This window comes from Trachemys scripta, chromosome 3 (genome assembly GCF_013100865.1).
Source record: "Trachemys scripta elegans isolate TJP31775 chromosome 3, CAS_Tse_1.0, whole genome shotgun sequence".
Classification (NCBI taxonomy): domain Eukaryota; kingdom Metazoa; phylum Chordata; order Testudines; family Emydidae; genus Trachemys; species Trachemys scripta.
The window spans coordinates 78,502,056-78,512,663 of record NC_048300.1 but is presented as its reverse complement, the minus strand read 5'-3'; the positions used below and the strand labels follow the sequence as shown (position 1 = coordinate 78,512,663).

Here is a 10,608-nt window from a genome sequence, read left to right as displayed (position 1 = left end):
GATCGCTTGATGATTACCTATTCTGTTCATTCCCTCTGAAGCACCTGGCATTGGCCACGGCCAGAAGATAGAATACTGGGCTAGATGGTCCTTTGGTCTGACCCAATATGGCTGTTCTTATACAAGCAAAACAGGCAGCTGATTTTCATTTCTACATCCCTTTTGCTGTCTTCACTCTATGCCCCATCTCCCTTATACACACTCAGACTCCCTTCTTCTATCTCACACACTCCGTTCTGCTCTTGTACCCTACACTTCTTCTCACTTACACATACCAAGATCACTTTCTCCCCATTCAAACACACAAATACCCCCAACTATGTATATCTAGATCTTTACAAAGGCTCCATTGCCTTTTTAGCTGAGGTCTCACAAGGATTTAAAAAAAAAAATCACAAAAGCAGTCTTACTATTCTCCCACCTATAGGGGAAACCGTTTGATTAATTTATAGACTTGTGCATGTCTTGTGTGTCAGTATGGGTGTGAATGAAAGAAGAGCCTATTGTAGAAAAGCTAAGTTAAAGAGATGAGTTTTGCATTCAGTCCTAAATACAGTGAGGTGCCAGGTCATTCTTATCATTGCTGGAATAAGGCCCAGAGTAGGGTGACTCAGATAACAAGTGTGAAAAATTAGGACACGTTGTTTTTTCAGGGGGAATGGAGAGGGATAGTTGCACATGTAAGACAATGTCCCTATTGGCTTTGTCCGAATATTATTGGGATGTCTGGTCACTCTAAGCCCAGCTCTCCTGGGGTCTGTCCCTTACCGGTGCACTCTGGGGCCTCCTCATCGCTGGGAAGCTGCACAGTCCCAGTGGAGTAGAGCTGGGTGGGAAGGAATCGCTGTCCAGGGAGAACTGAGCTCTCAGGTAGCCGAGGCTAGGCCCACGGAGGCCTTTCAATGGCAGTGCAGCAAACGCGCGCATTGTGCTGGCATCCTGTGCAGGAAAAGGGAGGGGTGCCCGGCGCTGCTAACTGCCCGGCTGCTGAACTTGCTACCGGGCGGAGCTTCCTCCCATCCCTACTGTCCCCAGCCCCCTTCTCCCTCGGTTCCCCTGATTATCCCCGCCCCCTTTTCCCTCTGGTCACAGGGACCCCGCCCCCTACAACCCCGCCTCTGTCCATCTGACTCTCCGCTCCAGCGCGGAGGCGGAGCCGGGCCGCAGGGGCGGGCTCCAGCGCTGGGACTGGGAGCCGCTCGGAACCGAAGGGGGAGGCGGCTCATTCTCAGCGGCTGGCGCTCTCGACGACTGCAGCAGCAGCATGAGCGGGCCGGAGAGTGGCGGGGGGCCGGGGCTGCCGCCGCTGCCCAAGAGCCTGAGCGGGCTGCTAAACTCCTCCTCGGGCGGCGGCGGCGGGCGCTGGCGGGACCTGGAGCGGCTCTATGCGCAGAAATCACGCATCCAGGACGAGTTGAGCCGGGGGCGGTCGAGCAGCGTCGGCCGAGGCTCTCCCCGGCCGCCCAACCTGGACGCGGCGCTGGCCCTGCTCCGCAAAGAGATGGTGAGTGAGGGGGGCGAGTAAGGGCTGCGGGGGCTTGTCCCCCACCGCAGAGCCGCGGGCGCCCCCGGGGGAGTTGGCAGCGCGGCGCTGCCCCGACACCCAGCGCCCCACGCAGCTGCCGCCCCGGCTGGAGCCGGCCCGCTGGCGAGGAACCCAAGCCCCGCCGGGCTAGAAAGCGCCACACACGGAACTGGGAGTGAGGCGCCCCGCTGGTGTAGCCGCGGCCGTGCTGGGGTGGGGCTGGAGTTTGTTTGCATGAAGGAGGCAGTGGATCGGGCCCCACCGGCGAGGGATGGGGGGCGCCTGGTCAGAGGATCGCACTGGGGGGAAGGTTTGGGCATGAGATTTTGGAGCTGGGACTGTTGCCCTACTCCCGGCTTGAAGTGGTTTCCATCATAGCCGGGGTTTACAGTTTGGTTGGATGGCTCTGAGCACCCCTTCTCCCCCAATACAAGTTCCAGCACCCCTGGCAAGAACAACTGTAGTTGGATCAGACCCTGTGCGTGCTGAGTGGCGGCCACGTCCAGAGTCATCCTCGCGCCCCCCACCCAGATTGTTTTTAAAAAGCCATTGCATGAAAACAGGAATTACAGGGGGGCTGTTCAACAGGCTCCAGGCAGCTTAAGCTTTTAAGGCTTGTGGTGGCTAAAGTACCCGAATCAGTTTTGAAAATGAGAGGTCAGCTCCTAAATCACGGATAGTCTTTTGAAAATATTACCCTGGGTGCTCTCTAACTAGCGTAAATACAGTGTAAATCAAGCAACTTAAGTAGTTTTTACAGAGTCATAATAATACTAAAAAAAGTTATGAACTCCTATAATAGTTACTTTGTGGGATAAATTAAGGCTGTAAATATTTAACATCTCCATCCGTAGGACAGACCAAGGGATTGTGAGGAAAGTATGCTTTTTGTGGTGCATCACAATAAGGATTAATATACTTTTGTCTTAACGAAAATGACCCACCACGCCAGAGAAATTATCAGGCTTTCTTTAGCCACAGCTAAAATACACTTTCAAAATGTACCCTTAGTTTAGTCTTTTTTTTCCAGTTTAGGTCCCTTTCCGTGCCCCTCTCCTTCTTCCTTCTGCTCTATTGAAAATATTTGTTTTTAAAATACCTTTTTTTTTTCCCCTGTGCTTAAAGTTGATTTAGGAAACACTTTTGCTGGAATTTTTTTCTCCTCCAGTCAAGTATTTTTGAAAATGCTTAATAATGATCAAGGCTGCCAAAAAAAAAAAAAAGAGTGTCTGAGTATTCGAATGATAAAAGTTTCTTGTGCTGTTTCAGTAAGAGGAAATCTGTTTATGTAGCAGATAGAGGTGTATTAACTCTGCTCAAGCTGCCTTGCTAACAGTAGCAGCATTGCTGGGGGTGGTATGGGTGACGGCGTAGGCTAGCTGCCTGAGTATGTTCCCTGGAGAGTCTGGGTGGATTTGTACTCAGGTGGCTAGGCTGAGCCCCATTCATGCTACCCTGGCTATGCTGCTATTTTTAGTGTAGTTAGCACACATCTGTCTACTGGAGCTGGGAAGCATGCTCCCAATGCTGAGTAGACATATTCTTAATATGACTTTCTTCTCTGAGAATGGAGTGTTATGGGCTCTTGCTGCTTTGCAAAGGGCTGTAGATAGGGCAAAAATCCATGACTGATCATTGGTTTAAACAGTTGCATCAGTGTTAGAATTATTAATATTTATTGATGGGGGAAATCACCAAACATAAACTTAACCATAAATTCCTTTTATTAAATCCAAAGGCCAAATAGTATTTATATAATTGCTCTAAACATGCCTAAAAAGCCTAACTAATAAGCAATTTACTACATCCAAACAGTAACAAACCACTTATAAGCATTTGATCAAGATACAAATGGGCTAAACCCAGGGGTGCTTAGACCCATATTGGTCAGCTCTAATGTGGTCAGGCAAGAATTGGCAATGAATCCTTTAAGAGTTTATACCTTTTGACAAACAAGTGATGTCATTGCTAAATTACTGACTTCAGCTAAAAACTAATTTGAGACAATTCACCCTTATTTCCTGTCTTAATCCAAAAAAGGTTTACAGCTTCCTTTCTTCCCAAGGCCTTTCCTTTCTTATCGTCTCCCCCCCCCCCCATTCCTTGTTTACCAGCAGAATAGTGGGAGGATTTGAGCTTGTTTCTTTTAAAACAGTTTTTCTTTTAGACTCTTAGGGTTGGAAGGAGGTCATCTAGTCCAACCCCCTGATCAAAGCAGGACCAATCCCCAGACAGATTTTTGCCCCAGGTCCCTAAATGGGCCCCCCCTCAAGGATTGAACTCACAACCCTGGGTTTAGCAGGCCAATTTGTTACTGCAGCTCTTTAGTTATTTTGGAATCATACATCCTTTCTACACTACAAGTAATACTACTTATTATTCTCATGGCCTTCTTTTACTTGCTGATTTGGGCCTTCTCCCTACTAGCCACAGACTATAAAGCAAATATGTTATTTTCTTAACCAAACTTAAGCTAACTCGAATTCTTTAATTTTATACTTATCCTACAATCAGTGATGTTCGTTTTGTCTGATAAGGTGTTGCTGCCAGCCTGTAGAATGCTCCTCCCTCAGTATACTAAGAAGACATTTTAAATGCTAAAATCTTATTCTGTCACAACAAAAGTGTTTCAACAACTAGACAGTTTTATTAGTGTCTTGAATTTCATGTTGGAGATATCAATTTGTATTGACATAGAGCAATCATTTTTAGGTGGTTGTCAGATTCATTGTATCTCCATGGACTGCAAACACTGTTTCAGCAATATTCTAAAGGGCAGCAGGAAAAAATTCGCAGTTTTCATAGTATTTATAATCCCTGATTTCAGAAAGTGTTAGAAATTTGAATGTCTTTGGATGGAAAATCAAGTGAGACATGCACATCAAATGGCTTAAATTAGAATATCTCTTTGTTGCTATAGCTAGAATATCCTTAGTGATAATCTGGTTAATTAAATCTTTTGAGGAGTAAATATTTTACCCACTGGAACATATCTCCAGTTGAGGTGCAGTTGTTGACAAATTCAGGAGTCTCTTTTCAGAGTAGCAGCCGTGATAGTCTGTATCCGTAAAAAGAACAGGAGTACTCGTGGCACGTTAGAGACTAACAAATTTATTAGAGCATAAGCTTTCGTGGACTACAGCCCACTTCTTCGGATGCATACAGAGTGGAATAAATATTGAGGAGATATATATACACACATACAGAGAGCATAAACAGGTGGGAGTTGTCTTACCAACTCTGAGAGGCCAATTAAGTAAGAGAAAAAAAACTTTTGAAGTGATAATCAAGCTAGCCCAGTACAGACAGTTTGATAAGAAGTGTGAGAATACTTACAAGGGGAGATAGATTCAATGTTTGTAATGGCTCAGCCATTCCCAGTCCTTATTCAATCCTGAGTTGATTGTGTTTAGTTTGCGTATCAATTCTAGCTCAGCAGTCTCTCGTTGGAGTCTGTTTTTGAAGTTTTTCTGTTGTAATATAGCCACCCGCAGGTCTGTCATTGAATGACCAGACAGGTTAACATTTTAGTAATAGTCACCTATTTTCTGTGGGATAGGTAATACTATAATATAACTAATAAACTACAAACTTAATTTTTTTACATTATACTAAATTAAAATAATATTGAGCATGTTTTTGATGCTTAGGCAGTAGAAAAGGGCTTGTGGTAAGATTCTAATGTCAACATGGGGAAAAAATATGTACCAGCAATCTTCCCTCCATACTCAAATGAAGTTCTCTGCATGGATTTTGAAGGGGACAATGGTAGATTTAGAAAGGAGTACGTTTTTTTTTTTTTTTTGGGGGGGGGGGGGGACGGGACAGGACCCTCTCTGAAATGTCATTTGAGTAAAGAGTAGGTACAGTGATGACTTGTTCAGTATACACCACAAAAGGCATAGTACACTTTGAGTGAGCAAACTTTTTCACCATACAGGATCAGCATGTGTTAGCAAAAGTCTGAAGAAATGCAGAATCAGTGGTCTCATTAGCAACATGCCAAGAGCCAGAGACTGTGTTTTTATCTTTCTTGATAGATCTGTTTACTTTGTCTGAGATATGGAACAAATACAGAAAAACAAGATATTAACAATTGTTAGTACATATTAGTAAAGACATATTAGCCCTTTGTGTTTAAGAAGTTCTCTCTGTCTATAGTGGTTCTAGAAAATATAGCACAAAATCATGGACTACATCCTGGCCTTGTCTCTGTGCACAGGTTTGACTGAACATGAAAGGTGCTGAGTGTCTAGGTTTGAGCCATAACTTGAAAATAAAATAGTGATTATATCAGATTGTACTACATTAAAATTAAATCTGCCTTTATCTTGTTGAACAAAGGCAGTGAAAAATAATTATTAGAATGTCTATTCTAGTCCATTTCCCAGCTAGTGCAGAATTTGTCTTCACAGAATGTTCCCAAGCCTGTTTAGCTGAAACTCTCATTCCATTGGTAAGAACTCCATTACTTCCAATAAGACATAGACCTGATTGTCTAGAATCTTTTTCTGTTCTCCAGCCTAAAGGTTTTGTTGTTCAACTTCAACTCACTACTTCTAATTATTCTTCCCTGAACAATTCTTAACCTTAATGTTGATGCCCTTCAAATACTTGTAGATACTATTCACCTCTGATGTAAGATTGCCTAACCTTTCCTCTGTGTATGTACATGTAGTAGCCTCAGAACATTCTGCTTGCATTCTTGCTTGGGGTGAGTTATTTGTTTTGATTGCTAGTTGCCATCTTAAGGATGTAGACTTTGCCTGGTCTTCTAAATATACATTAGCCTTGCAAGGTTGAATAAGATCTTATACTGTGATTTGAGCAGAGTAGGGGTTTAATTCAGCCACAGGTATCCCACTCTTCTTTTCTCAGTCATGTTCATTCCCTGGAGGGGAGTTGCATTAGTGCTGCTGCTTTTGCAATATCGTGCTGCTTTGCCAGGGCTGAGAGAAAATGATGTGCTCCTGATCCTGCTTCACTTTTTGATGGGAGAAAAGTTAGGTATATCTCCATTTATTATTATCTCATAGAGCTGGAAGGGACCCTGAAAGGTCATCAAGTCCAGCCCCCTGCCTTCACTAGCAGGACCAAGTACTGATTTTGTCCCAGCTGTCTAGGTAGCCTCCTCAAGGATTGAATTCACAACCCTGGGTTTAGCAGGCCAATGCTCAAACCACTGAGCTATCCCTCCCCTCCGTTTGGTGCTGGGGTAGCAGCACATGGACAACACTGGGGAAAGGAGGGGGGGGGGGGGCAGCAGCCAGAGGAAATAATGAAGATAGGGAAGAAAAACAACAGATGTGAAGGTTATGAGGGAGTTGTGGCAGTGGTCTAGTGACATCTAACTTGAGAACCAATGTCCAGCTTTATTTAATTAGAGGGAAGCTGTTTGTGGGACATTATTTTATCCCTTCCTTCACCTCAGAAATGGAGGACCCCAAACAAAGAGCTAATCGTGTCTTGCTTTTATCTTGTTTACCCATGTGTTGTATCTACCCGTCCTCTCTTCAGGTATTTAAATCGTAAGATCTCTGGGGCAGGCACTGTCTTTTTGTTTAGTGTACAGTACTTAGCATAGTGGGGTCTTGATTTCTGATTTAGGCCTCTATGTACTACCACAATACAAATAATAAAAATAATAAATATCTTTTCCCTTTCTCCAATTATTAGTTATGGTAAATTTCTTCCCTGGGACTAACCCTCATTAGGCACTATGTGTCAACCTAATTTTTGTTTTCAGAAATTGGTAGGTATGGCAGTTCACTTACATTTTAGCTGTGTGGCATTTTTAACATATCGCAAATAAAGGAGATGTTTGGTTTGAGCATTTCCTTTGGTCAGCTGAATACTCTTAAAGGTATATTGGCACTTCAGTGCCAGAGTGAGGAAATTCTTTCATATTAAATGGCAAGCTCTGTTTTTTTTTCCCCTCTGGTCTCTGCCTGGTTTGTACCTGACGGGCATGTGTATGCTTGCCCACACACCGATACATGGTAACTTTAATTCATGTAATTCTGGTGCCCTAGCTACATGGGGAAAGGTCAGCTCCTCCCACTGTTCAAATCTAATCTGTCCAGGTTGTCTAGGGTAAAATTTTCAAAAGTACATAAATCACTTGTTTAAAATGGGACTTCAACTCCTAAACCGCTTAAATGCTTTTGAAAATTTTACCCTTAGTCCTGGACTCTTTCTGAGAAGTTGGCACGTGAGGCAGCTGAATTATGCTGTAGCCCTCTGTCAGGGCAAACAAATCAATGTAACACAGTCCAGCAGGCTACTTGAAGGCAGTTAATAACTACAGTCTCCTGAGCAGGGGGATAAAGGTATACACCATGGCTTCCAGTCCTGCAAATTTCTAGAATGTTTTGATGCGGGCACTCAGTAGCTTGATTTTTATACTCCCTGGGTTATACAGATTTGATAACGGTTTAGTTACACTCTAACCTCATTGGTCCTGAATTTCTGAAACAGAATAGCATCACAGTCTTTGTAAGGAAGATGAGTAAATGGGACAGATGTGGTCACACCTGTAAATCTATCTTGAGCATCACAGGGCGTACAAAGTGTTTGAGTTCTCTTACATTGCAGCACACCTGTCTAGGGTTGCACAGCTTTTTGCCCAGTTAACAGGGCATGGTAACATGACTGAATCACAAGGAATGCTTTGTCACATTTTATACCATGGAACACAGCTTTCTCCACAGCTCTTTCATCTGGCTTGTTCGGTGGGGTGGATATGGCCTTCCTTAGTAAATTCATTAAGCTGCCATATTGCATAATTGTTCAAGGTGACACACAACTCATCCTCTGAACCTGAGTAGTTGTGGGGAAAAGTGTGCAAATGCCACCATATTGCAATCAAATCACATTTGAAATTTCAACATGTCTTTATTTTTTTCCCCCCATCAGGTTGGCCTTCGGCAGCTGGATATGTCATTGCTATGTCAACTGTACTCTCTTTATGAATCAATACAAGAATACAAAGGAGCATGCCAAGCTGTATCTAGTGCAGACTGCACATATGCTTTGGAAAATGGCTTTTTTGATGAAGAGGAGGACTATTTCTAGGAACAACACAGCAGGGACAAAAGTGCATGGATCAGTCTTTCACTCTGTGTAACTCCCATTTCCAAGAAAGATTGGAGGTTGGAATCTATCTAGACATCTCTTCTTGGGGGGTACACCCCCGCTACCTTACCTGTTGTTAAACTCATTTATTTCTGGCAGACTGTCAATACAAGTTACACATGCATAAGCTACTTCTGGAAAGTGATGTGCTACGTGTTTTGAGGAGTCCTCCAACATGTTTGACAGGTGGTATCATTTTTAATTTGCAGGCTGGGTGTTTCCAACCTACTGATTTTTGGCAAGTAACTTACAGCTATAATTTTGATCAAACAAGAGGGTGATAACATCCTGAGTATTCTAATAACTCTTTCATAATTGTGGTGTGAGTAACTATGGATGGTATGCGTTTGTCAACAGTACAGATAAATACTGTTTGAAGAAATGATTTGATACACACATTCCAAGCTGTACTAAGCTAGTCTGCTCTTATCAGCCATGTCACTTAACTCCAGTTCTGCACTGGGTGGATTGTTTACACAATTTCTCAGATATTTATCTTTCACCCTCTCTACATAAAACCATATTTTGCCATGTTCTTTTCTTCCTAGCCCAAAAGCTACATGTATGCTAGTGAATGTTATCAGTACCCTTTTTTTCCTGCTGATCTAATTTACTTTCTTAGTGCTACCAAGGGGCAATAACTTTTACATTTACTTCTAGAGCTGTCTTGCATAAACATAGTTCTGTGACTGCTAACATCTGTTTCAAAATGGTTTACTCAGCTTTTACTGTATTGAATAGTAAAAGCATAGGTTCAGTCAGTCTGTCAGCCACTGTGTGGCTTGTAATAAGCCAAACTCTTACGCAAGTGTTTTCAATCACATGAAGATGAAGTATCAGGAAACCTTTAATACAAGATACTGGGACAAACTGCAATATTTTGTACTGGGTGAACTTTGTTTCTGGAAGGTAACCTTCAACTTAAAAAAAAAAAAAAAAACCACAAATAAGTATATTGGGAGTATAGTTTGCATGTGTTAACACTTTTGATACTACCATATTTGCTTAGAACTAAGCTTGAAGTATATATTTTTTGTTTTGTTTTCAGAGCTTTTTAAAGCATTAAACTAAGTTTATTATGATTTAAAAGTGCAAGTGTGTGTGTGCGCATGTGTGTAATATTGAATGTGTTCAACATGTATCTGGGAGTAACCAGCTCTTTGCACCATTTTTAAGTAAAACGGCAGTTTTCAACATGGCTAATTCCCTTTAAATTTAGAAATTTAAAAACTGCTGTAAAATTCTGACATCAGACTTTGATACAGTCTAATAATTTGGACTGCCTTGAGAAGAAAGGTAGAGAACAACTAATACATCTTGGACAATTTAAGTAGCTTATATATTATAAACTTTCTAGTTTCCATCAGTGAAAGGACTAAGCTGCAGAAATCAGTGGTTTATTAAGGTGTTTACTTGGCTATCTCAAATTACACTTTTAGAGAAGCTGTCCTGAATTTAGGATTTGTAAAATGCTTACCTTGTAATACCACACTTCACTAGCTATGCTGAAGGCTGGTTGTAAAGGAAAATGACATTGTACACTTAGGGCAGTATACAGTGTCTTACAACATCTACAATAATTGCTTTATCTGTGAGCCTTCATAAGACAAATACCCACATTGTAGCTACATTTTTGACCTCTGAACTAAGTCTTGTGTTGCGTCAGTATAGAGATGCCTTAACTCGCTGCAGTTTCTGTTTTAAAAACAGAGTGACCTTAAGGGCTTATTCTTCAAAGGGTGTTTGGTTCATGTGTCTGGCACACATTCAACTTACACCCAGAATCACAGATCCAATTCTGCAGGTAGTTCCCTACTTAACTGTCAGCAAAAGCTAGTATTATATAATGTGTTGCATTGACATAAGTGAAGATAGTTTAGGTTGCTATTTGTGTGTATTCTCCTTTTAAACTGTGATAGTAATGGAATCTAAACTCAACAAAAGTAGAG

The 10,608-nt window shown here is 42.3% G+C and overlaps 1 protein-coding gene across 1 annotated transcript; it reads left to right on the top strand.

Moving 5' to 3' along the window:
* Positions 1-1,180: 1,180 nt before the first annotated feature.
* FAM89A (family with sequence similarity 89 member A) lies at positions 1,181-9,599 on the top strand. Its single transcript, XM_034765150.1, has 2 exons — positions 1,181-1,504; positions 8,441-9,599. Exons 1-2 carry the CDS (start codon positions 1,265-1,267, stop codon positions 8,597-8,599), a joined length of 399 nt encoding a protein of 132 aa, XP_034621041.1. The 5' UTR covers positions 1,181-1,264; the 3' UTR covers positions 8,600-9,599.
* The last annotated feature ends 1,009 nt before the right edge of the window (positions 9,600-10,608 follow it).